Genomic DNA, 27,809 nt, shown 5'->3' on the forward strand with positions numbered 1-27,809 from the left:
TCCTGCAAAGAGCTCCCATGGCAGAAACCATCTGCCCTAAAGGGAGGTGCCATCGAAACATCCTGGGGCCCGTGGGAAGGGCCCACCCAGGGCTCAAGTGGGAAGCCTGGTGACAAACTAGCAGAGGCCACTGGGTGGGAAGGGGCTGGGTGTGCAGAGGCGGACACAAAGCTGCAGGGACAGGTGTCAGCCAGGGTTTCTGGGGCTCATGGGACCCCAGCCCAGGGTGCCAGACCCAGAACACCCCCAAATTGGCCCTCACCCCAAAGGCCCTCCGCTCATGGGGCTGGCCCTTGGCGGTGGGGTGTTCTCTCCTCTGTCCTCTGCAGCAGATTCTGTTGAAGTACCACCAGAAGCCTAGGACCATATGCGCCAGCGCCCCTGTGGGAGCTCACCCTCACTCTTGCAAGCGACTGTGGCATGGAGGAAGGCGTGCACGGGGTCCCCAGCTCACGCGGGTGACATGTCCAGCAGCTAGCATGCCAGACGCCGGGGCCAGGTTCTAGTGGGCACCACCCTGGCCAGGCTCTGCTCTTCTGAGGCTCAGGGAAGCCCTGGGAGGCAGGAGCCCAGGCCCAGGCAGGTGGACAGGGGCCCAGGGAAGCCGTGCAGTGGGGAGGCAGGGGGATATGGAGGAAAGTGGGAAGGAGCCTCAATGCTCTGCCACAGGCTCTGAAGCCCAGGGAACCAGCCTCCCTGGCCCCTGGCCATTGGCCCCCTTTCCAGCCCCTGAGCCACTCCTAGGCAGGTCAGTCTCTGCAGCTGGACACAGAGATCAGCACGTCCTGTGTGACAGGTGACAGTAGGGCGCCCAGGCAGAGGCCCAAGGCTCCCCCAGGGCTTGAGCAGTGCCAGCAACCATTCCCAATGCCGAGTGAACCACACTGCCATCTGAGAGACGGGGCCCAGCGAGCCGTCCCCACGGGGCACCCAGGCGGACAGGAGCAGGGTCAGACACGTGCTAGTCACAAAACGACATGTGCTCCCCTCTCAGCCAGCCCCGTGTGGTCAAAACCGCAGGGAGCAGATGGCAGCTGTCTTGTCCTAATAATGTCCTTACTGGACAAATGAATAAGTTGGCAATGCTTTGTCCACCTCTCGACTTCTGTTCAATCATGAAAGCCTTGAAGCTGGTCCCTCCACTGGGACAGAGGGGTGGACATGAGAAGGGTTCCCAAGCAGAGCACTAGGCAGGCCCCTTGTGCACCTCGTCCCTGGCTGGGCTCCAGGTGGAGGTAAGGGGGGGCTGTGGTCCTGGGCACCAGATACCCCCACAGAAATACAGGGAAGTAGGGTGGCCTCTTAGTGCTGGAGCCTCGTGAGCACAGAAGACCCTCCTGGCCTGGGCTGCAGGGTCCCGGCAGTGAGCAACAGTGCAAACGCCACCCCCGGCCAGGCGGGGATGGAGAGTTAATGCACTGCACACCCCACTATGCACCGCCACATGCTAGGGGACAGAAACGAAGCTCTGTGCCATGTCACAGGGCCAGGCCCACCTTCGCAGGGCATTGAAGGAAGGCCCCCCTGGAAAAGTGTCCCCTCACACCAGACAGAAGCCTCAAGAGGAATCAGAGGAAGCTGCATGTCAAAGGCCCTGGAGTCTCAGGGAGATGAGCAGGGCAGTGTGTCCAGCACAATGGGGGCCATGCTGGGCCAGGCGGAGGGTGGAGGGGGACAGGCCACTGTGACCTCAGGACCCCGGCCCTAGGGCTCTGGTCCCAGCCCTGAACCCACTGGGGGCACAGGGGAAACCAGCCCACGGCCTGCACCCCTGGGGCAGGTACAGGACCTCAAAACCCAGCTGAGCAATGGCTGGAGGCCACACACAGAGCAGGACAGCCCGAGCTAGGTCCTGGGTATCGGCATGGCCCAGGACAGATGGGGCTTCCTGCCCAGCAACATGCCCTGGGGCCCCTGCCGCCCAGGGGAGGCCATGAGGACAGGGGTGACACTCACCGAATTGGGGTTCAGCCCCATGTTCGCATCCACGTACGTCTCAGTCTTGGGCTCCACAGCCAGCTCCGCCTCCAGAATCTTCTCCACTGGCATGTCCTCGTTGGCGCTGCTCGTGGACTCCACCTCATTCTCGTTCCGGTCCTTGCCCCGCTGCCGCTCCTCCTGCACGGCTGTGGCGTGGAGAGAGCGGTGGTCAGCCCACGGCTCCCCCTCCCCCCAGCAGCCCCTCTGCCATCAGGGGCTGAGCAGTGCCAGCCCCGAGCCAGCGTGCCTGCCAGGCTGGCTGGGGACGGTGCTGCTCAGAGCTGGCTGAACCACCACCCTGTCTCGGCCCAGGTCCGGCCTCCAGCAGCCCTGTGCTCTGAGGACACAGCACACACCCGCCCCCTCATTAACCCATTCAACTAAAGCCCACATCAGGGCCTGTCTAGGGCCAGGAGTACACAGGCCAGGGCACCAGGGCCCAGCCCTCATGGAGCTGACAGTTCAGCTGGGGTCCCCACAGGCAGTCAGAAGGACTTTGATGGACTACAGACTGTGGTAAACCAGGAACGCTTCCCGGAAGAAAGAGGCAAGAAAAGACAAAGGTGACAGTTCTGGCAGAGGAGGCAGCATGTGCAAAGGCCCAGAGCCAGAGCAGAGACACTCCTGATCTGTGGGTACCACACCGGCTGGAAACCCACTGCAAGGGGTACAGGAGTCTGACGTGCCACAGGAGAGGGACAGGATGAAACACATCTCTGAAAGTCCCCTCCAGCTGTAGAAAGAAGAGGGGGGACCCGGGGAGACCAGGAGCTAGAGGCCCACCCCGAGTGCGAGCCAGGACGGCCTGGGCTGGCCTGGAGTGGGAGGGGTCAGCACCAGGGTGGAGGGCCGAGCACACAGGAGGTTGGGAGGGACCAGTCCCTGGGAGCCCAGGGAGAGAAGCCGACGGGGGAGGCAGAGAGAGGGGCATTCACTTCCACACTGCCCCACGGGGACCCACGTGGACAGAGGAAGGAGGTCAGGGCCCGTGGCGGGGCGTTTACACACCTCAGACTTCAGAGCCAAGCAGCTCAAGCTGAGGGGCCAGGCCATGAACCCCACCAGAACCCCCCAAGCACCCGAAATGGCTCCCGAGCTGCTGCAGCCCCCCGAGCTGACCGCCCTGCACACCCCCCCCCCCCCACCACACACACACAGGGAAAATGAGTCAACAAAGGGGAGAAGTCAAACTGTGCGGCCTGGTGCAGGCCTGGGAAGGGCCGTCTACACGGCACTCTCACAGCATGAACCAACAGGGGTATTGGGGGTACCCAGATGCCATTACTACAGCACCAGGATGGGCAGGCCTCCCCCAAGCCCACCCATGCCTACCCTCCTATGGCCCTGTTCTCCCTAGCTAGAGATGTGTGGACATCCCCCTCCAGCAGATCCCCCAGGGCCGGCTCCTCAGCCCCTACCTGACAAGGCCCTCAGCTTCTTGGGGTCCCCCGGAGATCCCAACAGAGTGGGAGCTTGGTGAGGTGACCTCTAGAGTGTGGCAGGGAGATCTCCATCCACAGGCCCGTCCAAGCAAAGGGGAAGGGCGTGGAAGTGGCCCCTCGCTGCAGAGCCCAGGGGCTGGAGATCCCCGAGAGGACCCCGGGACTGCTGGAGCTGGGCCTGTCTCCTGGGCCACAGTGAGTCCAGGGGGCTCCTAAGATGTGGAATGTCATCCTGAGTGAGGAACACCCCACGTGGCAGGCCTGGGTCCCTCACAGCACCCCAAGTGGTACAGGGAGTGCACTCCCTGGACTTCAAGAACTGGGCGGGAGCTGGAGGCAGTGGGTCCTTGGGAGACAGTCCGAGCAGCCCTCTATTCCAAGACTGCACCCAGCAGGCCAATCTGCTGAGCCGAGCGCCCAACAGACCTCATGGGCCCCACAGAACCCTCACCTGGAGAGGACGCTCAGACCGCCCAATGGGCGCAGGCCATCTGGCAGCAGCTGGCACCACCTCCCGGGACCCTCACCACCCCACTCCCTGACTGAACCCAAGCAGCACGGTGGAGAGGGCCCAGTACACAGCCCGAGACCCACAGAGCCAAGGGCAGAGCGTGAAGAAAACATACAGTGACGTCTGTGGGCGCTGAACCTGCCCAGGACACGCTCTCACACAGGAGCCAACTCAGGTCAGCTGATGCAACAGCTGCCGGCCCTCTGGCCCATGGCCCAGCTTCCGGCCGCCTGGAGGTAGGGGCTCAGCCAACGGGCCTCGAGGCCCTCCCAGGGCTGCCGGCCACATGCTGGCACCTCTCTCCCTCCACCAGGCCTTCCTTATGCCATATGACCTCCCACTCCCTACTCCTGACCCATCCCAGACTGACATCCCCAAAGCCAGATGGGAGACCCCGTCCCTACAGAGCTTGGCACCTTGCCCTCACTCCTCGCCCCCTCGTGGGATGCTGTGCTCAGCACCCTCTTTCCCGGTCCAATGTCCTGGGGCAGTGTCTTCTGGAGAGCAGAAGCCTCTCTCGGGGCTTCCTGAGTGCTCTGGCCCCCTGGCCCGTGGATGGGGCTCAGCCTCCTCTCCAGGACGTCTCTAGAGGGTGACACACAGTCCCCATTCTCACAGATGTCGGCTGTCCTGGGACGCCTCCTTGAACCCCCAGACCCACGCCCCTGCCCTGGCTCTGAGGGCCCAAGCTCAGGCTGCCTCATCTCCCCTCTCCCCTCTGGCTCCCTGCTGGGTTTGGCAAACGTGGAGGGAAGGGTGGGAGGAGGGTGTCCAGGGCTCTGGCCCCCTCCCTGCCCTGCCTCCATCCTCAGCTGCCACGTCTAAGCCCACAGCTCCTGGGAGCAGCCTCCCCTGGGGTCCACAAGCCCTCGCTCCCCCCACTCTTCCAGCTCAGGGGTGTGAGAGCTCCCCAATGGTGCCAGGCCCAGGGGTCCCTCAGGCCTGCCTGATTCCCACAGCATGGCCCACAGCTCCCTAACAGTCCATGTGAACAGCTCTCTACCAGCCCACGGGGCCCCTGAGGGCAGGCCCCATGTCCCTCCTGCACGGACTAGTAGCTGTTGAGAGCCAATGCCCTGCCAGAGGCTGCACTCTCCAAGACCCAGACTCAAGCCAGGGAGTTCTCATCCACACAGCAAGTGTCAAGGACAGGGGCCAGCTGACACCCTCAAATCACACCAGCTGGCCAAGGAGCCAGGCAGGAGGCCCCAAGTCAGAGTCTTTGCAAGCCTAGCTCTTCCAGAAAATCTGACAGCAGGTGGGGTCTGCAGGGGGTAGCTCAAGCTGGTGGGCAGGGGCCAGGAGCTGGTGTGCCTGCAGACGGCCAGTTGTTCTCCAGCCAGGCTCACAGATCCCAACACGTGGCGGCTGCAGGGCTGGAGCAGGGTACCTCCTCTGTCACCCCCCGGCCACAGGGCACAGGGTGACAGGCCAGGAGAGCCAACGTGGCTAGCAGCCAGGGTGCCGAACCCAGAGTGCAGGCAGGCCCGTGTCCCAGAGCCCCCAAGGCTGGAGGTAGTCCTGGGCCAACTCCTGAGCTGTCAGAGCCAGGACACAGCTGAGGGGCATGAGCTTAGCTCAGCTGCCTCCTTCCAGCAGCTGGGAAAACAGGTCCAGAGCCCCAGAGGGGCGTGGCTGCACTCCTGGGCCCCGCCACGCCCCCACCGCGCCCCCACCGTGCCCCTGCCAGGCCATTCGCCCCGCTTCCTCAGCCCTGGAGGGGGAAACCACAGCGCTGGCCCTGGGCTGCCCCCGCCCCGTGCCTGCCGCTCCCACACTCCTCACACGTGGCCGTGGCCAGCGGGCCATGGATCTCCTCCCCCTGCACGGTTGGGGCGGACGGGGCAGCCCCGAGCCTGGAGGGCAGCGCCCAGAGCAGCAGTGGGCAGGGGTCCCCAGCACCTGCCTCCTCGGCGGGGGCGGCACGAGTTAATTAGCCAATGCCTCGTGAAGCACTTTGAAGCTCTGAGTGGCATCATTATGAATATTATAGTTTTATTTATAGACAGCAGAGGAGTCAGGCAGGAGCCTGGGGATTTATGTCCCGCCAGCTCCATCACCTCTCAGAGGTAGTCATGTCCAGCTTATGTTCTGTTGGCGCCGGGAAGCCTTGGGCAGGAGGCATCTGCCAACACAGGGCCTCATTATCCCCCCAGGCCTGAATGCTGTGGGACCCCGGGAAGACCAGGAGCCATAGGCGGGGAGGGTGCACCCAGGGAGACTGGGGTCCCCAGCCCCTCGGCCAGAGTGGGCCACCCCCCCAGGCTGCTGGGGCTGGGCAGGAAGCCAGGAGGTGGGAAGGGGCATCTCTGAGAGGCAGCACCCCAGACTGCTGCGTCCCCTGCTCTGGGCACTGCCAGCCAGCTGGGCCCGCCCTCTGACCCTGGCACAGCCCCCAGGACAGGCAGGACTGACGGTCACCAAAAGGCCCTGGCCCAGCACACTTTCTTCAGGCCAAAGCCCCTGGGACCCAGAGAGGGGGTGTCCTGTCAGATGGACAGGCTCAGAGGACACACCCCTCTGTCCCTCGGGGCATTTGAGGCCAAGCGCCCTACATGACAGTGACCACACACACACACACACACACACACACACACACACACACGCTCTCCACTCTCCAACCCCCCTGCCCCCCAGGCACAGGGCCTCCACCTGCCCTGTTCTCCCCACTGGCCTACAGGAGAGGCCCACCAATGCCCTCATTGTGCACACGTGGAAACAGGCTCGGAGAGGCAGTCACTCGCCCGATGTTGACAGGGCAGCACTGGAACCCAGCCAGCTTCTTTCTCCACAGTCGGATTGTGTGGGGCGATTGTGTATGCACCCCCATGTGTGCCCGCATGCACACACACACACACACACACACACACACATACGCATGCACGCAGGAGACAGAGCTCGGAAAGAAAAGGGAGGCAGGAAGGAAGCAGGGAGAGGCCTTCCTGGAGGGAAAAGAAGGAAGCAGACAGGAGGGCAGTGGGGTGACCCTCCAGCCTGGGTCAGCATCACCCAGGTGGGGCCAGGTCCCCCCAACAGACCAGGAGCGCCAGCAAGCCCCCTGAGCCCTGCCATAGCGCTTCAGCAGACAGGCCCAGGCTCAGCCTGGCACATGGCTGCCATCTCCCACCTGGGCCTCAGCCCCCACCTCCTCCGAGAATGCTGCAGAGCGAGTCCTGGGTGGTGCCTGTGTGCACAGGCCCCTGCATTGCCCAACAGAGATGTTATCTGCCTGCAGCATCCCTCATTGGCCGGCACCAAGGAGGGGTCCCCATCAGCTCTGAGCCAGAGCAAGCCCCTCCCGAGCTCTCCTTGTGGTTGGTGGTCCAGGCACTGACCCCAAGCTGCTTCCTCCCATGCTGCACTGGGCAACACCATCTGGGTGTATGCCCGCTTCCTCACCTGTACCAGGGGTGCAACCACAAGTCTCACTGAGGGGTCATACGGCCCACACTAGCCTGAAAGCCAACACCTCACATCCTAGGTACTCCAGGCCAAGACCAGCATGCACACCTGGCCCCCACTCTCCTGCTGCTGCCAGGGGGCCCTCCTTGTGTCCAAGACAACACAGGAAAGGAGCTGTTTCAGGACCAGTTCCGGGGAGCCCAGAGGCAGTTCCCAGCACCCAGCCACAGGCTTCTCAGCCTGGGAGACCATGGAGCTCCCTGCGGGGCTGGCACCAGCACCACACTGGGGCCACTGGTCACTTCTCCCGAGATGGAGGCTGTGGACTGGGCCCCTGCACATTGGGACATGTACTGCAGAGCCACACACCAGGCAAGCACATGTCAGAGGCCCGGCTTCAGGCTGTTGTCTTGGAGGCATAAGAGAGCTCCGCAGGAGGGTTTTTACTGCACGTTCCCGACTTTTAAATCCAATATGAGGCAAAGGGGAGGTGGGTGGGTCCTGACGGGATCAGGTATTTATCTAACGGCCCATAAATCAGCTCTCAAGGGCCGTGTGCCACATTGGGAATGTGTCCAAAGCACCAGATCTATCCATCACACAAGAGAGCGAGGCAAGAGAGACACAGGGGCTGGCTCAATCTTGGACCAAGCTGAGGGGTGCAACCTGGGCCCCGCCTATACTGCCCTGCAGCCTCCCCTGCCACCCCTCACATGTCCCCCTCTGCAGCCCATCTGTCCATCTGTGATGTGTAGGGCAGCATCACAGCACCGCGGGTGAGGGAGCAAGGGGCGTGACGATGGGGCGGGGTGCCCAGTGAGGCCTCACACACAGCAGGTGCTTCTAACAGCTACTCGCAACAAGGCCCAGTCACTGTGGGCACCAATAGCCAACCAGCTCCCAGCTCTGGGGCTCTGCAGCTCCACTGGGACAGGACTGGGGCATCATCTGCTCTCTCCCAGGCCTGGGGGGGGAGTGGTAAAGGGGGCCAGACAGCTGGAGTCTGATGATGCCCAGGCTCCAAGTGGCCAGGCTGCAGGGTCCTGAGAAGAGATGAGCATTTCCTGGACCATCCGGGGACCCATGGAGGGTCACTCTCGAGTCAGAACAGCCTCCAGGCCCTGCAGTGTGCTGTATCTGCTGATGTTCTCGGCCCTGGCATGCACTATTCCCTCTGACTGGGCACACAGTCTGCCCGACACCCTTCTATGCTTTTTTTTTTTTCTTCTATGCTTTTTTTAAAAAGACTTTTAAAACTTTTTTACTCATGAGAAACAGAGAAAGGCAGAGACAGAGGCAGAGGGAGAAGCAGGCTCCCTGTGGGGAGGGAGCCCAAAGCAGGACTTAATCCCAAGACCCCAGGATCATGACCTGAGCCAAAGGCAGATGCTCAACCGCTGACCCACCCAGATGTCCCAACACCCTTCCATTCTCAAGGCATGAGGCTAGATATCTGCCTGCAGCCGGGTTCTCCTATCAGCACTGACCACACCTGGGGACCCTGCCTGGTAATGTGACAATCACTTTGAGTGGACACATGCCCACAACTCAATGCCACATGCCCAATGCCCAGCATGGCTCCTGGCACCAGCAGTGCTGAGCTTGGCAAGGGAGTGGTCTCAGGCACCAGCCCAAGCTCGCTCTGTGCTAGGATGTCCTCAAGGGAGCCCAAGCCTCCCCCAGCATGCTGGCACCGGGCCATCTGGTCAGGTCCTAGGCCTTGGCACACACGGGTCCACTGCCCACCACACACTCACCCCAACCGAGTTCCCATCCCAGTGACAACGCTGCATGGACCACCCCCAGCAAGCCCTGCCTTCCAGAGGAACCGGGGCCAGGTGCTCCCCTCCCTTGGCTGGGCACAAGCTTCCTCTGACCCATGACAGCTGAAAGGAATGAGGACAGCACTGGAGTCAGAGGCCCGGGTCCCACCTGGCACACAGTGACAAGCCCCAGACACTCTGGGCTTCAGTCTCTCCACCTGTACGAGGATTAGCACTGCAGGGAACTTGTATCCCAATCACAATGTGTACAGCCCAGGCTAGCCCCTGTAGCTCAGCGCTAGCACCCCGAGGCCCTCTTGCTAGGAGTGGTGCCAACGGCAGGACATCCCGGGTCCTGCCTGCCCTGTAGCCCCCAGCAAGAAATCCTACGGGACTGCGTGGCCCAGCTGGGGTCTCAGTTTCTCCACAAGAACAGAGGCTAGAAAAGGGAATGATATGAGAACCACAGAACCCCAGGTAACTGTCCTCAGTGCTGAGGCAGCAGCCCGGGGACCCCGCCATGAGCAGTGCGGCACAGATGGGGGCAGGCATGCAGACCCTGACTCCAACAGCACCCCCCAGCCCACAAGGCCCTGGGTGCCAGACTCAGTGGGATGGACCTGCCCCCGTTCAAGCTTGGATGAAGACTGTAACCAGGAGTCACCAAGCCTGCAGATGGGGAAACTGAGGCCGACGGACACCAAGAGGCTCTGGGAAGGCCACACTGCAAGTTAGGGCCGAGAGCTCAGACCACGTCTGGCTGAACCGCTGGACAAGTTCAGTAACCTCAGGGGAGGCACCTTCCCCGCCCCCTGCCCTTCCTCGCCCCTAACAAACACTGTCAATAAAGCAAATGGGCACAGATCCAAGCCCGAGAGCCCCACTGCTCTGAGGACGTGGGTGATGCTTCCAAGGCGCCCCAACCAGGTCTGTAGGAGGAAGCAGGGCCACCCCAGCACCCCGTAGGCCTGGGGGCATCTTAATGGTCTCTGGTGATCCCCGCTCCACTCTACCCCTCGTCAGCACTGTCCTCGCCGCAGCGTCCACAGCCACCCCCCTCCAGACAGCACCCACGCTCCTGGGCACCTTCCGCCCCGTCTCCACCGCCAGCCTTGGCCCCCACCCGGAGCCCATGCACTGGGCCGCCAACACCTAGAGGAGGGTCTGACCCACGTGTGTCCCCAGCCAGGCTGGAAGGATGACCGGAGGCCCCTGGGGGACCTCGAGGCCTGGCACGCAGCAGGTGCCAGGGAGGGTCAGGTGGGGCCCAGGCCTGCGGGGAAACAGCACCCAGCATGCAGCCCCACGGGAGTGAGTGCCTGCTGCCGGGTGACCCCCCACGCCCCCCGCCTACCTTCCCGCTTCATGCCCATGGCCAGGCACTTCTGGTAGCGGCAGTACTGGCAGCGGTTGCGCTGCCGCTTGTCGATCAGGCAGTCCTTGTTGTCGCGGCAGGTGTAGGTCAGGTCCTTGCGCACCGTCCGCTTGAAGAAGCCCTTGCAGCCCTCACAGCTATACACTCCGTAGTGCTTGCCTGCAGGGAGGGGCCCATGAGCACACGGCCCCCCCACCTCCCCGAGGCCCGGCAGGAGGACCCCCGCGGCGCCCAGGGCGGCCTACCTGAGGAGCGGTCCCCACAGATGGCACAGATGTGCTTGGTGAAGGACGCCATGTTCCCTGAGGGGTGGGCCGGGACCTTGAGGACACCATTGAGGCCCAGCGGCGGCTTGATGTCCTCGCTGCTGCTGACGGGGTTCATGGGGGAGCTGAGCTGAGGAGGGAGAACCGGGGCTGTGCAGGGGCCTACACCGGCGAACCCCCCGGCCCTACAGCAGGGCAGGTGCTCAGGCACCTCCACTTGGCAGAGAGAGGGACGGAGGCTCAGGGCAGGGTCCGGGCCCCCCGCTGCCCTGCCCTCGGCGCTCCTCCCTCCCATGGCCCAGCACAGGCCTCGGGGAGGAGACCCCAGGCCCTGCTGACACCCCCTGCCCCTCGCCGCCCTCGCTGCAGAGCGTGCGGTGGACAGGATGGCGTGAATTCGTGACCCTCCCAGAGAGGCAGGCCCTTTGGGGCCCCCTAACCCACAGATGGAGACTGAGGCCTGGTCACAGAAGGGCAGGAGTCGGGGTCCATGCCGGCAGGGTAGGGTCTCTGACCACGTGGCCCAGGGCGAGCAGGGCTGAGCCAGGACCAGGTCCCACACCCCGCCCCACCCGCGGCTGCCTGCCTGCCGCTGCCCAGGAGGAAGCGTGGGAAACTCACCCGTCACCCTGGCAACAGCTGCAAGCAGCAGTGACACAGCAGTTTTGGTTCTGCTCCGTCCACCCAGCTCCCCTGTCAGCGCCAGGGCCCAGAGGTGCTTCCCGCCGCCCCCCGCAGGCCAGCTTGTCTCTGCAGGCCCCGCACCCCCACTTCCTCAACGCCCCCCATAGGCGGAGGTCCCTGGGGAAGGGCGGCAGGCGCTGCGCACCACCCCCCAGCCCCTGGCCCCTCCTGCCGCAGGAACCTTGCCTCCTTCCTTCCCCGAGGCCCCCTTTCTCACGGGGCAGGAAAAGCTGGGTGCTCAGAGCACACAAAGCAGAAAGCACCCGAAGCTTCCTTCCATGCTGGCCTTCCGGCCTGCCCCCGGCCAGTTCTGGGTCCTTCCTCCCCCCACCCCCGGGGGGGGGGGGCGTGTGGCTCTGGGAGGGTGCTTAGCCCCCGTGGGGCCCAGGTGGGCTGCCTGGAGGTCAGGAGGCAGGCTCTAGCCCACGGGGCTGTAACAGGGTGGCAGTGCTGGCTCCAGCAGCCCCCTGAGTAAGGGGAGCACGCCCAGCAACACCGTCCCAGGTGCTGGGAGCACAGATGGGCATGGTCTAACTGCTCAAATGCCCAGGCTCGGCATGCACTGCCTCTCCATGCACGGGAAGCCCCTCCCCATCTCCCCAGTATGGACACGGAGGCCCCAGGGTCAGGGGCAGAGGAGCAGGCTAAGCTCTGGTCTCTGATAGCAGGTGCTGAGCACCAAAGGGATGCCCACATGCTGCAGAAGGGGAAACTGAGGCCTCAAGAGGACGGCTGGCCCAGAGCCCCTCGGTGACCCCATCCATTCACTGGGTGCCCAGTGATGCAGTGCTGCAGAGCCCCTTGGCCAGGTGGGGACAGGGGAAAGAGGGGCTGGGGAATGGCATAGCTTAGGGCAGGGCCTCCGGATCATGGCTCTCCATTCACTATGTGACTTTGGGGAAATTACTCAGTCACTCTGGGCCTGAGGTCCCTGGCAGGCAGGATTGAGGGCCACTGTCAGGATAACAGAGTGTACGCGGGGGCAGCTGCCTAGCACACAGCCTCCAGGAGGTATCACCAGCTGGTCCCAGGCAGAGACCCGACATGTGCAGGTGGGAAAACCCACAGACTATTTGGGAGAAGGCACGGCGGGGTACGGCTGGAGGCGGGGGCAGAACAGCCCCCTGGATTGTGGGGAGCTGCCCCAGACACGGAAGCCCAGCCAGGACTCCACATGGCTGGATCCACGTGGGAGCACCAGGGAGGGAAACTGGACATTTCCCGTTCCGTGCTGGCCCACCCCAGGCTGGGCAGCTAGTGGGCCACCTGCCCTGTCTCCGGCTGCCAATTTGCATGCAGGCCCTTGGGTGCTTGCCCTAGGTAAACTGATGCAGGGCCACAGCAGTGAGGAGGGCTGGCCAGGGCCCCACATGGGAGGGAGCCACAGGTAGGACGGGCAGTCAGTGCTGTGGCTCCTGGTCACGTGCCAGGCATATCCCTGCCCTCCCGGGCCAGGCTTTCCATGGGCACAGCAGTCAGCCAGAGGCCCTGGGAGCCCCAAGGGACCCTGCATTGTGGGAACACAAAGACTGAGCTGGGGTCCCCACTCACCACAGGCCTGGGCCACCAAGGCAAGGCTGTGAGGGTCAGGGTCACTCTTCCCCCTCCCCAGCTCTAAGCAGAGGAGCCTCGGGCTGGGTTCACAGCCCCCAAAACAGCCCGGAATGACTCCTGGGGCCTCATTTTGCCCTGCCCGCACCCCTTCCCAGGGGACTCTGCAGCCCCCCACCTAAGGGGGACTGCTCTCCTGCTGTACCCCACCTCCCCTCTGGGGAGACCCATGGCACCAGCAGCCCCTCACTGGAGCCCGACCACGTGGTATGGCCAGGGTGGGGGCCTGCTCCCATTTCCCCTTTCAGATCCTTGGCATTTATTTCAGTTCCCGCCGGAGCCTACAGGACATACTAAAATAACCACCTGCCTCATCAATGCGCACCAGGGTCTCTGCCGTCTCTCGAGGCTCCTCTCTTCTGCACCCACCACCTCAGGAGGCTCTTCCTCCTGAGCCCACAGCAGGCCCTCCAACCCAGGAGGGAGGCCATCACCCACAAACAGAGCTGCACATGAGGGCAGGTCCTCGGCCTTACCGGCCTCACACTGCCATCCAGGCAGGGGCAAACCCTGTGGTGTGCACTCCTTTCACGAGGGAAGCCTTGCTGGGCTGGTGAGGCCTGGACGCAGTGCTGCCCACAGCAGGCCAGGTGGGACGAGTGGGCTCTGGGACGAGCTGGGGATGCTCCCAGGCCCTGTGCTGATGGAGCCCCCAGACCAGGAAGAGATGCGGGGCAGTGTGGGTACCAGCACCAGGGATCTGGCTCTGTCCAGCCAACACCCCCGGGCAAGGTCAAGTGGGACAGGTGTGGTGTCAACGGCCCTCCCTGGCCGTGCAGACTTGAACAGGCAGCACGAGGCAGAGTGCCAGGCCTCCCCCAAGACAGCAGAAGTCTTGATCCGGCAACCATGACTTTGCGGTTGTGGTTTTGGGGCAGGGGGTGGGGCATGCCCCCCTTTGAACTCCACCCACACTCTTGTGAATATGGGGAACCCTAGGTTTCCAAGACAAGCTGCTGAAGCCCAGAAGCTGCACTCCCTCCAGGAAGGAACTATGGGGCGGGGGGTGGTTCAGGGGAGACACCTACCCGGGAGGGGCAGCAATAGGAGAGGCTAAGCATGGGGCCTCAGACTGGGGCAAAACTCACTGGGGGCCACCTGACAGATGGACACATGGACAGATGGGCGGCTGAGCGCAGGTCAGGACCATCTAGGACACACTGGGTTTGCGCCTCCAGTTCTTGTCCTGACCCCCTCATCAGTTTCAAGGGGCCCAGGGCCCTCTGCACACACAACTTGGGCTCAACCAGCACCCACCAAGTGCCAGGAACCTGGCTGTGTGCAGAGAAACACAGAGAATAGGATGGATGTAGTCCTGAAAACTCTGACTCCCCAGTACCACCTGCCCTTGCCCCCAGACAGAGAACAGTGCCAAAGGGCAAGTGCCCCCAAGGCTGGAGGGGTATCTCTGCCCTGTCCAGGCTACTGCTATACATGAGCCCTCAGGTCTATGAACAGGCGGCAGGCCTGAGATCAGCAAGGGGCCTGTGGGGCCAAGGGTCAGCAGACACTTGCCTCTGTCACAGTCCCCAGAGGGCAGGGGCACACTCAGTCTCCACCTGCCTCTGCACTCCCTGCATGGTGCTGTACAGCTGGTAAGAATGGGGGTGGGGTGGCTGTGTTAAGAACAACCCAGCCAGGCCCAGGAAGACAGCCCAGCCTCCCCTCTGCCAGCACCTCAGGCCTCCTACTGCTCTGGGGACCAGGTGACATGAGCAGGGCTCGGGAGCTCTGCACTGATGCCAGAGACCTTAGCTCTTTCACCCTCTCCCTCAACCACAAAGGGGTGACAAGGTCACTCTGGAAAAGCCAGCAAGATTCTCCCCCAAGGCCAGCTCTAGAGGCCCGGCCAGACGGGCAGCACACTGGCCCCTGCTCAGTATCCCAGTCCTCCTGCACCAGAGCAAAGTGGGCTGCCCCGCAGGTGGTGCAGCAGCAGAGGACTCGGACGGCCCTAGGATGAGGCTGACATGGTTAGATGTGTGGCTCTGGGCAGGGAAGCCTACACTTCAAGTCTCTCCCAGCAGGCTGTCCTGAGGCTCCGTGGAGACATGCACCAAAGGGGCCTTCACATTCCGGGGGAGGAACTCAGAGCTGGAGAGGAGCCCTACGGATTTCAGAAAGGACAGCTCAACCCCAGAGAGGAAGGTCCCCCTGGGATTCAGGCAGGAAATCCACCAGGAACCACAGGGAGCTGGGGGGTGGGGGGCAGCTGCAGGGATCTCCCAGGGATCTCCAGAAAAGTTCAGGACAATGCTGCAAGGGTTTGGACAAGAAGCATAGGAGAGGGTGGACCAGGCCTCCAGAATCCCAACACAAGAACTGGACCAAGCCAGGCCCTGCCAGATACCAGATGCTTCCTGATTCAGAGACAACCCTGAAAGCCAAATTGTTCCAAACACGTGACTACGGAAAAGACCACCAAGCCCAACAGATGAGCTGAGGCCACCATGGGGCCGAGAGCCTGGCCCAAGGAGGGGTGCATCTGCATGGAGCCTGGACATAACCCGCCCTAGGATCTGGGCCCCAGAGCACTGAGACCTCCTGACGAGGGTGTGAGCCGAGGGAAGGGCAGTGAAGGGGCACGGGCTCCAGGAGGCAGGTTTAAACCTGAGAAACACTGAGCCCCGCTCTACAGAGCAGGGGGTCACGGGAGCAGGGGGCCCCCCACAGGAGGGGTCCCACTAGGGTAGATGACCAGCTGCATGGAGCTTGGCTAATAACTGAGAGTCGAGCACTGGGGAGTCAGCCAGACCTGGGCTCAAGTTCAGGCTAAAGCCACCTCTCCGAGGTTCTGGTTCCCAGAGACAAAAGGTGGAAAGGACAGCACCTATCCCCCCTACCCCCAGGGTCCACAGGAAGGGCCTTGCCTCTGCACTTACCTGGGGGCTGCCGGTGCCGAAGCCCAGGGTGGGCGTGGTAGGCACCGACATGGAGTGGGGGCCCATGGGGGAGCTGATGACCGAGAAGGGTGGGCCCATGCCGTTGATGGGGGAGCTCAGCGTGCTGATAGGCGAGTGCAGTTGTCCCGGGGAGCCAAGCGAGGAGCCGATGCCAGGCCCCAGAGAGGGGTGCAGCGAGGGGGCGGCCATGGAGCCACGCCCCGTGGGGGAGTTGAGGGATGAGGAGTTCACCTGGGTGGAGAAGTCTGCAAGACAAGAACCAGAGGATGGAGGTCAGGAGCCCAGCCTGCTTCCCGCAGGGATCGCAATGGTTCATGCCGCCAATTCCCACCAACACGAGGTCAAGCCAAGTCAGAGCGCCAGAAGCTCCCTGTCCCGGGCAGCCCCCCACATATGCCAGCCCGGCAGGCCCCCCAGCTGCCACAGGCAAGCTCTCAGAGGCCCATCCAGGCATGGAGGCCAGACGGCTGCCCATCCACCTAGAATGCCTGGTCACCACAAGGGGCCACTCCCTCTGCCCATGTGTTCAAAGGGCTGAGGTGAAGGCGTATGAACAAGAGCAAGAACCATGAGACTGACACCTCCCAAGTGCCCATCGTGTCCTCGGTACAGAGTGACACACGAAGGAGAGAGCCATGCAGCAGATACCACCATCACCGCATCTTAAGGACAGGGAACCCAGGCCCTGTGTTCATGCAGTGGCCCAGGGCACAGCAGGTATGCCACCAGGAGGCCAACCCTCTCTCTGAGTCCTGTGGCCTCAGGCCAACCAACCACACTGCCCAGGCCTGCTCAGGTGCCCCAATGGCCATGGCCCCTCAACTGGTGAGGCCCCAGAGAGATGCACGCTTCCTGTGTGCCTGGGGCCTCTTCCGAGTGGGCCTCAAGGAGAGGACCGAGGTGTGTGCCAGGCGTGGAGACATGCAGCCCACAGAGGCTGTGGGGCGAGGCTGGGACCTCCCACATGCAGGCTTTCATCTCAGGGATTTCAAAGCCCCAACAAGAGCTAATTAGGCCTCCCCACCCACCCCGAGGGCTCAGCAGGAAGAAGCCTCCCCAGGAGGGAGGCTCTCAGGTGGTGAATCCACTGCCCACGGGCGGGCGGGCAGGCGGGTGGAACATACCAGCATACCAGCGGGAACTGGAGGTGCCCAGAGGCAGCAGGGCCGAGGTACAGGGGCCAGAGGGCTCTACCTCCACCCCGTGGAATGCCCTGGGCAAGCCTGGGCGCCTCTCCCAACCTCAGCCTTCCCATCTGCAAAATGTTCTCTCACACAGCGGAGTGGCCTCTGTCGCACACACCCCAGGTCTGCAGGCACACCCTGGCTGCCCACTCGACGGCCCCAGCGACAACCGGCCTCCCTGAACCTCGGAGCAATTATGTCTCAAGGCTCCCAGAACAAATGGACACATGTCCAGACACATAGTGGCCGAGTCAGGACTCCGCACACGTGACTCCAGCCAAAACCCTGATCCGGGGACTTAATGAACCTGTCCCCGGTGCTGGGGGGAACACAGGAGGCTCTGCCCTCCTCTGTGAGCATTTACTCACTTCTGTCCTGTGGCCCCCAGCCCACTGGGCACTTCCTCCTCCCTCCTCCGTGGGACCAGGGGTGTGGGAAGCCGGCCCACAATCCTACTGTAGAGCCAGGGGTGGGTGAGCCTGCCTGCACCCTATCTGACTCTGCTGGCTAGCTGCCTCATGCGATCCATCTGAAACCCTAGCCATTTACAAAATTGGGGATCTACCATTTCACTGAACTTGAAAATGAAAACCAGAGGAATTCCAGGGCTGGATGGTAGCAGCACCTGTTGGCAAGGTGGTTACTGTGGATCAGCCCCATTAGCCATCCAGTGCCCTGAACACCCTGTACCTGGAGGTCCAACGCCCCCAGAAGCTGGGGGTGGGGGTGTATACGGGGCTGACAACGGGACAAGCACAGCAGGTCCAGCTGCAGGTCCTTGATGCACTGAGCTCCTATGGCCCTCTCTGCCCATCTGTGACAGACAAGGAGACTGAGGCACAGAGTTCTGGTGTGAGACTTGCCCGAAGGCATGAGCGCAGAAATTCGCAGCTCCCAGCAAGTGTGGACCCACTGTGCCTCTCTGGCCTGCAGCCAGACTCACCCCTGCCCAAACCTGGGCTTCCCTATCTACACACACCTGCTCTACAGGAGGCGGCCTCAGCCTCCACGGGGTTGGAGGAGAGCCTCTCTGACTTCAGGGTGGAAGCCAAGGGGGAGCAAGATGGACCCTGCAAAACAGCTTTTGTGGACACCTCCACAGGAGAGCACAGAGAGAGGGCCCAGGCCCCAGGAGGGCGGCCCAGGGGGAGCCGCTCACCTCTCTCCCCAGAAGTGGGAAGGAAACCAGGATTTCAGAGCCAAGCTGGAGAAGCCAGTCCTAGAGTCCACCCCCTGCCAGGTACTCCCGGTGGATCAGAGCAGGGCACTGCGGGGCTTAGCAGGAGCTCCTTGCTCATCAGCAGCCAGGTCACCCACCGGGTCGCCTGGAGGGCCTCAGGGGGCAGCCCCAGCTCCCACCTGCCCTGGCTGGTGCCCACTCTGCTCCTCGCTGGGCCCTGAGCTGCTGCTTGTTTGTTTGTTTGCTGCTCCCCCCAGGAAGGGGAGGGAGAAGCAGGAGAAAGCCTGGCCGGAAGAAGGGAGGGAGGGAGGGGGCCTGTTTGACAGCCAGCTGCCAGGCTGCAGCCCAAAGCTCCTCAGACGCCCAAGGCACTGCCCGCACCCAGGGCCCAAGTCTGAAAACCAGGCGGAGGGGGAGCCAATGGGGGAAGGAGCACCCACCTCCAGCCTCCACGCAGCCCCATCCTCTGCAGCGACGACACCCCTCAACCCCACCCCACCCCCAGCCTAACGGCGCATGCTCAAGTGTCCAGCAACGGCTCCACACTGGCGCAAGCCCCCTGGGGCTGCCTAGTCCGGAGGGGTGGCTACCCCCACCCCCATGCGTGCCTCCTGAGGACCCCGCTCTGGGTGCTTCCTGTTTACACAGAACATCCACAGCAGACACTCTCCCGGAGCCTGGGTGACAATGGGCTGGGTGTGTTTTCTGGAGTTTTCTGGAGAGAGACACTCTGGCCAGGAAGGCAATGTTAGAAAGAAAAGGCAAAAAAAATGCCCAAACATCCTCGGCTTGCAGAGGCCCTGCCCACCCCCCTCCACGTGCGTGCAGGCTTGAGGCTGCCAAGCCATTCATCCGCCCCCACCCACTGATAAGCAGAGGCGGTAAGCAGGCCTTATTCTTTACAAGTCAAACTTTGGACTTGCTGGGGCCTTGTCACTGGCTGGCCACCACACACTTATCTGATCGTCGCTTGGTGGGGCTGGTGGGGCGGGGCTGCAGGGTCAGGCTCAGACACCCAACCCTCCCCACCCAAGGGAGTACAGAGGGGCCTGTGAGGGCAAGTGCCGAATCTCATACCCTCAGCACCTCAACACACACACACACACACACACACACACACACACACACAGCCCTTGGGGCTCTGAGCAATCAGTGAGACTTGGGAAGGAGGCTGTGGCCCTGGAGCTCATAAGGACGTCTGAGAAAGAGGCCCCTGTGCAAACAGAGCGGATGCCCAGCACCCCAACACGGGCTAAGAGACCTGGGGGCGTTGCCAGATTCAGTCTAGGCAGGCTACATGGAAGAAGCGGCCCACAGATCTGTCTTTTGACACAAAAAGCTCTCAGGCCACAGAAGTGCCTCTAACATGCCAATACCTGGAGGCCAGCCTCAGAGCCCTGGCAGAGACAGGATGCCCTGGGATCTCAGCTCCAGAACCCCCAGAGCCTCAGGGTGAAGAGCTACGTCTGGTAAACTTTAAAGTAAAGAACGCACTCCGGGTGACTAACAACAGCGGGGGCTGCTCCTTGGGGTGATGAGCTCTCCCGTCGTAGCTCCTTGCAAGCAAAAACTACATACACCACTCAGGAATGGCTGAGCAGGTGGCCTCTGAGGGCCCCTGGAGGGAGGGACTCTCCACCACTCTCCAAGATTCCTGAGCTACACAGGGAGCTCCCTCTGAAAGGGAGCCCTGGAGAGACCCCACACCAGGAATCCAGGGAACCCTCACCAACTCCCTTCCGGTCCCCACTTGGCAGACGGGGGTGGGTGGCAGGAAATGCCAGCCCTGCTGCGGTGGGGTGGGGGTGCGCCCCCGGGGCCCTGCCCCTCCTGGGCAGCCAGGGAACCCCCCAGCACTTAGAAAGGGGGGCTCAGGCCTCCTCTGAGGCCCTTCGTTGCAGGACCACTTGGGGCAGGGTCCAAGCCTGCAGCCACACGGCCAGTAAAAAAGAAGAGGGCACAGGGCCGGCCAGGCAGGAAGCCGGGAGGTGGGGAGTGACAGGAGGCCCAATGACGGGGCATGGGGGGGGGCGGGTCCCAGGGGCCAGAAGGAGGGCACGGGGGTCGGAGAGGGAGTTCTCAGGAGGAGGAGGGCATGGGGGCTAAAGAAGAACCCCGTAAGAACAAGAATGGTGCCCAACACCAGCTCCCCCGGCCCCGGAACTGAAACCCCACGTCAAGGAGCCGGCAGGTCCTCAGGAGCTTCCCGGGGGTGGGGGGGGGACACCCACTGCGGGTCCCCACCTTCCGGAAGGACTGCTTCCCCTGCCACCACCAGGGAGGGAGAAGTGGCGGCCTGGAGGGGGCTGTGGTGGGGACCACGGCGCGTCTGGGTTTGGGGGAAGCTGAGGGAGGCGACAAGGCAGGGGAAGCAGGAAGCTGCCACTGGCCCACAGCCCGAGGGGCCTTTAGGACATGGGGCTGACACGGGGAGGTGCTGGGCCCTGGGAGCAGACTCCTGCCGGGCCCTCGGGGCTCACAGGCTGGCCCTCCCTCGCCTGTCTCCCCTTCTGTAAGCTGAACGCACCCAAGGCAGAGGCACCATGGTGGCCCCTGTGCCCGGTGCCTGCTCCCCACCCCCGCAAAGGGTGGGCTGAGACCCAGGGCCCTGCCACTTCCAGCCCAGGGAGCGTGGTCCACCCATGGCCTCCTCTCCAGTGTCAGCTAACAGCTCAGGGGGCCGGGGCTGAAATTCCAGCTCCCCTGGGGTCACCCTGCCCTCTCCCAACCCAGTGGTCCCAGCCCCAAATCTCAGCCCTGCTGAGGACACCAGTCAGCTGGGCCTTCACAGGGGGGGCAGGAGAAACCCTGCCCTGTTCCTGCCCTGCCCCAAGCACTAGGGACCTGGAAGCAGAGTGGGTGGGGAGCGTATCAGGCATGGAGCCTTAGGGGCTTTCCCCCTGCCAGGCTCAGCAGGCTCACGGGCCCACAGGGGCCAGAACTGGGGACCTGCCCAGCTCTACTTGGAGCCCACGGTGGCCCAGGTCTACTCAGACCCCAGAGGAGAGATGGGGAGAGAGGAGGGGCACAGTGAGCCCTCACCTGTGCAGAGGAAATGGCTCCCAGGGCTTTTGGTCCCTGGGCACCCAACAGGGACCTCACTCCCATAGGCCTCATGGGGACCACCAGCTGGCTCCCAGGCACTGCAACGGAGAGAGATGCCCATGGGTCCAGGAGGGAAGGGATGAGGAGGGGCAGGCACAGTGGACACTGAAGGCCAGGGGACAAGCAGGATACTCTGAGGTAAGGGACAGACACTATGGACGACCCCAGACCCAAGGCCTTATAGGGGCCCTGAATGACCAGATACCGTGGACTGAGCATTCACCCAAAACTCAGGAAGGGTCTGGGGCTTCCCGGGGAGCCTCAGGTGTCCATGTCTCAGAGTGGCCTTGAGTGGGTGGGCCAGCTCAGGGCCCTGGACTCTGGTCTAGCCACTGCCTCTGTGAGCTCAGGGCCCCTGGGTCCCAGCTGAGCATGAGACCTCAAGGACTTGGAAATGTCAAACCCACCTTTGCGGTCACTGACCTCCACCCAGGTCAGGGAAAACAAGAGCTTGGCTCCTGTCCCCCATTCCAGGAGCAGCCATGCAGCTGGGCTCTCCCTCCTGGAACGCAGAACTCAGCCCCCTGTCCGACCTTGTCCAGCTGCCCTTGGAGCCACCATGGCCCCCAATACATGACCAGGGGCTGACTCAGAGTGGGAACATGGGAAATGGGGGGAAGTGAGGGGCTATGAACTGAAGGCACAGAGGGTGCACAGCATGAAACATGACTGGTCAGGTGGAAATGGATACAAAGGCAGGCGCAGGACTGGCAACCCAGATCTACAGGGCCCCAGTCAGGCCCGTCCCAGTGTGTGAGGACAGGAACAAGTACTTGGACCTCTGGGTCCTAGTCAGGAGACACCAATCTAAAGCCCTCCATCCTGACCGATTTCAGACTCCCCAAGGCAGAGGGAACACCCCTTGCAATTCCCCTCATGGACACAGGGCCCCTCATGGACACAGGCACCACTGAGGCCCAAAGGGCCTAACAGGGGAAACCATTCTCCATAATAAAGCTCAGGGTAGGACATCTGTGCTGATATCCAGTGAGCACTCAATGACAAATACATCTATACTATCACTAGCACCATTGCCACCATCATTGTCATCATCATCACCACCACCATCAGCACCTTCATCACCATCAACATCATCAATACTATCATCACCCACCATCATCATCATCATCACCACCATCACCATCATCACCACCATCACCACATCATCACCATCACTACCATTACCACCATCACCCAACATCATCATCATCACCATCATCACCACCATCAGCATCACTGTCACCCACCATCACCACCATCATCACTACCATCACCACCACCACCATCATCATCACTATCTGAGCAAACCCCCATCTTGCCCCACTGCACACATAAAAGTCTAAGGCCCAGAGAGTCTGATAGGTTTCACCACAAGTAGCACAAGGGACAGTGTTTTGGGGTTCTGCTAGCCATACTGAGCAGGCCGGAGTTGGTGAGGGGCAGCCATCCTCGCCCAGCCCACTCATACAGAAGGGGTACTACAACAGAGCTCAGTAGCAGCGGTACAGCTGGAGTCCAGCTACCATGGAAGAGGAAGGAGCACAGCAGGGGAAGGGGTGGCCAGGAGGGGGTCCCTATGAGCAGCCAGCCAGGAGAGCTGAGCTGAGAAGTGACAGCACTAATGGCCTGGGGCACGAGGGCCAGGGTCTTTGCTGGAGGCTGCCCTCCATGCCCCCAGTCCTTGCAGCCACAGCCCCTACACCAGGCCCAGCTACAGAGTTAACCAAATACATCTGCACCCTTACCCTCGGCTCCTGCAGCAGGCGCTGTCATCACCCAGCAGGCTGGCAGCACTCAATGGAGGCCTGTGCTGGGCCCTCTCTGGAAAACCCTGGGAACTGAGTGGCATGCTCAGCCTGGGGGAGCACTGTTCAAACCACCAGGGAACAGAATAGGAAGGTGAGTTCCAGAGCAGCATGTGCCCAAGTCTTCCCCGCTTAGAGACACACACAAGGAGGGGAGCACAGGGGGGCACATGGCATGCCTCGGACACACCCCAAGCTGCAGCCTAACCCAGGGTGGTGGGGCTGGACCCCCCACTCCAGAGCCCTGCCTCTCTAGCCCAGCCCATCCTCACCAGGCTGCCCCAGGTGCCTGGGTGCTACAGGGAGAAGATCCCAAAGGCCACTCAGGGCTGTGGATAATGAGCAACATGGCCTATAGCACAGACACCTCCTCCTCGCTCCAACCTGCATACCACACAGATGCCCCCAAACACTAGCTCAGGAAATGCCAACTCTCTACCTTCCCTCCCTCTTCCCTGTGACTCCAGGGCCTCCTAGAGCTATGGGCATGGCCAGGTTTTCCAGAAGTCATGTGACCACAGGCAGGATGGGCACCCAGTGAGAACCAGCAGGCAGGCCTGTCCTCAGAGGCCTAGGGACATGAAGAGGCAGTGGTCGGGGCTGGTGGTTTTGAGTCAATGGCTGTGGGATGGGAGTCCCATCCCTAGTGCTCAACTGGGTTCCTATTCCCTGGGTGCTATTTCTCCATCCATTCAACAAGCAGAAACCTCAAAGGATGCCTAGCCCCAGAGTGCAAACCACACAGTCACCACCTAGGGCCCCCAAATCTTGAGACCAGTCCTTCTATGAGAGCTCCAAGACATCTGACTTTACCGAGAAGTACGCACATCTTGCCATCCCAGAAATGGCCGAGCAGGCAACAGGATTCAGGTGGCCTCACTGATGGTGCTACCCACCCATGCCAGGGACCCAAAGGTGAGGACAGCCCAGCCAACCCAGCCAGCACTGAGGAGGGAGTCAGAAGAGCTCAGTGACTGGCAGTGCCCAGCTTGGGCCCCAACCAACAATGCTGTGTTCCCTGCCCAGAAAGATGCCAAGGGGTCCCGCACAGTCCCCGGAGCTGGTCTCCAGCCCTATGGCCAGAGCACCCTCAGCAGGCTGGCATGGGACACCCCTGTGTCTCTGGGCATAGCAGGGAGACCACCTCGGGCTACTGCCAGACAGCTGGGCCACACCTCCCGCTCAGTGGCCTAACAGGTGCTGCCTATCGGAGAGGCCCAGCAGTGGTCGCAGGTGACATCCCGGTACCTGCTGGAACTCCAACGTGGGGGGGGGGAGGCATGGGCACAGAGGGGGGTGACAAAAGGAACACAGAGGAGCTGGCAGCCAGCCATGATTAACGAACGTGCAGTGACAAAGCCCCCACCCCGGCCCCCACAAAACAGCTCCCCAGACCCACGAGCCTGCCACGCCACAGGCGTGGCGTGTCTCCCTGGCGACAGACATCCCGTATCACACACGCAGAGTCTAGGCAGAGCCTCCACTCCCAGCCCCATGTAAACGTCATCACAGGAGCTCTCGGGGGGGCTCCCCTGCCCATCCTGCAGGCAGGGAGAGGGCCTGGTGGGCGAGGCTCTTCCCAAGACAGAGTGAGAGCCGGCCAGGACCCTCCGCCCTAGTGAAGAACCCCGTGGCCAGTGGCGTGGCCGGGCACCAAGCTACAGGTGTCCAAGCAGCGATGGGACCCGGTGTCCAAGCAGCAATGCCCACCGTGGGGATGGAGTGCCGGGAGTGGGAAGCACGCTCACCTCTCCAAGGCCAGGCAGGGGCTCCTGGGCGCCGCAGCCTCCCCTCCAGGATGTCCCCTCAACTGTCCCTAACCCCCGTGGGGAGCTGCCCAGACTGCGGAGGAAGGCAGGTGGGAAGGGGGGGGAATTCCTGGTGAAAGCCCGCCTGCGGCGGGGTACCTCGCTGGGGAGGGGCCCCGAGCCTGCGGGCTGGGCGAGCCAGTTTCTCTTCAACAGGAAAAGAAATGATTCTTGTTTCATTTTGAGCCGTGTTGCCCTGGCTGGCTCGGAGGCCCTGCTCTGTCGTGGAACGCCTATGCTTTCTACCCACTCTGGCTGTTTTTCTAATTTTCATTTGCATCCCTGTTGGCTTCTGAGACACACTTGCCCAGACAGCCAGGGTTAAGTCTGTCCACACCCCATCCAGCTGTGGTGGAATGTAGGGGCCTCCAGGCTGGTGGTCGGCCAGTCAGAGCTTTCTGGAACAGTTATGGAGAGGGGCTGCTGAGGGTGAGACTCCTCCAGGCCCAGCGTGTACTGGTCTCACCTGGGGACGACCCCGAGGCCCCCCTCTGCCCACAGAGCACCACCCTTTCATGGATGTGGGCACAAAAGCTCAAAGCCCTAGGACGTGGTGACCCAGGGACACCTGGCGGTCAGAGCAGGGCCAAGCCAGGAGTCCCTGGAGAACAGGGTCTGCTCAGCTCCCAGGGGGTTCATGGAGGGCTTCCCAAGACCCCCAGTGCCACGTGCCATGAGCCTCGGCCACACAGTATCCTCCCCTTGGCAGAGGCTCACCCACACTACACTGACTCAGCCGGCAGCACCAGGCTGGTGCCAGTCGTGTGCGGGGGCCCAGCTGGCAGAGCACTGCAGACTGGAGACAGGGCCTCACCGTGAGACAGACTGAGAACAGGACGTCTGCCTGCTGCAGTGGGGCTTCCCCGTGTCAGCTGCAGCAGGGGCACCTCCCCTCCACAGGGGCGGGGTCCCCTATGGGTGCTCACCTGGACAGCTCAGCTGCCCAACCCTCCCTCCCCTGCCACAGGCCCGACCAAAGCCAGAACAGCCTCTGCAAAGTTGGCCCTCGGCATGGCACCCCCACCCTGCCCAGGCTGAAAGCCCTCCCAGCCTGTCACCGCTCTGGGGCCTGCACAGGCTGACATGCGAGGCCCCCACAGCCCCGTCCCTGGCTGGACTGGCTTGGTCTGGGGCCTGTGGTGCTGACGGGCTGGGCTGGAGTCCCAAGCTCCCCCCACTACTTCCTGCTCTGGGCTTCCAGCACGTGCAGACAGAGGGGAGACAGAGGCCGGAGGGGGCCACACAAGGACGGGGCCAGGCCTGGCCGACCCTATGACTTCTGCCCCGTCCTCGCAAACAGCAAACCACGTGGCCAGGGCCGCTGACTCCTGACATAGCTGGGGGCTAGGGGCGTGGCTGTGGAGGGAGACAGGCAGCCTCCTTTCCCTGCAGCCCCTGCCCTAGAACCCAGAACAGGACTACAGGGAGCACCCATGAAAGCACCCAGACCAGAGGGTCTCCGGGCAGAAGGGGGGGGTGGACAGACAGCTCAGAAGACCCCCCGCTGGGCTCTGGAGGATCGCGACCTCCAACCGCACCGCACTGCCCTCCACGAATACCCCAGCAGCCCCCTTGGTACAGTGGTCAAGCTCAGGTCTGGCTGCACAGGCCACCGCTGCCTCAGCATGCCCTGTCTGTGGCCATCCCTCCTGCCAATCACCAGGCAGGATGGCCGTGGTCCACTGTCACTGCCAGCACCCACCATGGCGCCCCACTATACACCCCCCAAACTCCAAGGCCCCTGGCATCACTGCACTCTTACCTCCCCCACACTGGCCAAGTGGGGCTGGGGCCTCTCCCCTTATGGTCCCTGCCCCCATGGCCCTTCCTGGCCCTGTTGGGCTCACCAACTTCTCTGGGTCTCAAGAGCAGCCCCCGGGGATGGCCGAGGCCAGAGGTAACGTGGCAGAGGGAACCTGGAGAAAGTATGTTCCATTGTTGGTTACTGTCTTTGGGAATAACTGCAAATAGCTCCCATGAACTACAAATAACGTGTAGCTTTGAATGCCGAGGTGGGCGGTATGGAGGACCACAGGACCAGGTGACCAACGTGTGTGTCCAATGGCAGGGCCCTGCTAAAAGGCTCGGGCAACCAGACCCCTGCCCCGAGGAGCTGGAGCCCAGTGAGGCTGGGTGCAGAGGCCTGGGTGGGGGAGGCGAGCCCAATAGGGAGACGCGTCCGGCTCACACCCCATCCAGAGAGAGTGGGGACACCCCTTTGGCATCTGAGAGAGAGAAGCAGGGGCCCAGAAACATGCCTTCTGAGACTTCAAACCCACCCCGATCCTAAAACCCACACAGAGTCCAGGGGGCAACAGCCCCTGCCATGTGGGAAAAGGATCTGGATTCCCCCAGAAAACATACAACTTGTGGGATGCCTGGGGAACCCTCAGCACCTGGCCCTGAGAGCACCCAGATGTGTTGCCCAGAACAACCTCCCTCCTCAGAGGCCTCCAGCACAATACCCCCTCATACCCAGATGCCACATGACCCAGGCCCAGGGCAGAAAGGCCTCAGAAACAAGTAGAAAGCCTGATGTGCTCAAAACAGCCGCCACTGACTCCAGAGGCTAAAAACTTCATGCATTTGACTCACAGAAGCTGTCCTTGCTCAGGGCCTGTTGACTCAACATCACACGCAATGCTAACACCCCTCTTGGGATGACTTTCCAGGGAATAAACAAGTGGAAAGAGCTAAACGTGGTGGCATGGGATGGCAAGTAGGGGACAGTGGGAAAAGTCCAAAGTCACACAAATGCCCAGCAGCCAGGTCCCCACGTTCCGAGCTCAT

General features: G+C 62.4%; 1 protein-coding gene across 3 annotated transcripts in view; it reads right to left on the bottom strand.

The window, feature by feature from the left end:
- The window catches only part of RXRA (retinoid X receptor alpha), a 93,725-nt gene that overhangs the window by 11,408 nt on the left and 54,508 nt on the right, over positions 1-27,809 (bottom strand). For all 3 annotated transcript variants that reach the window (XM_041723985.1, XM_041723984.1, XM_041723986.1), the window contains exons 2-5: positions 15,917-16,182; positions 10,719-10,869; positions 10,453-10,632; positions 1,957-2,126 (exon numbers count right to left, since the gene is read on the bottom strand). In XM_041723985.1, coding sequence (XP_041579919.1) covers positions 1,957-2,126; positions 10,453-10,632; positions 10,719-10,869; positions 15,917-16,182 — 767 coding nt within the window. The remainder of the gene's footprint in view (positions 1-1,956; positions 2,127-10,452; positions 10,633-10,718; positions 10,870-15,916; positions 16,183-27,809) is intronic.

This window comes from Vulpes lagopus, chromosome 12, assembly GCF_018345385.1.
Source record: "Vulpes lagopus strain Blue_001 chromosome 12, ASM1834538v1, whole genome shotgun sequence".
NCBI classification, from domain to species: Eukaryota; Metazoa; Chordata; class Mammalia; order Carnivora; family Canidae; genus Vulpes; species Vulpes lagopus.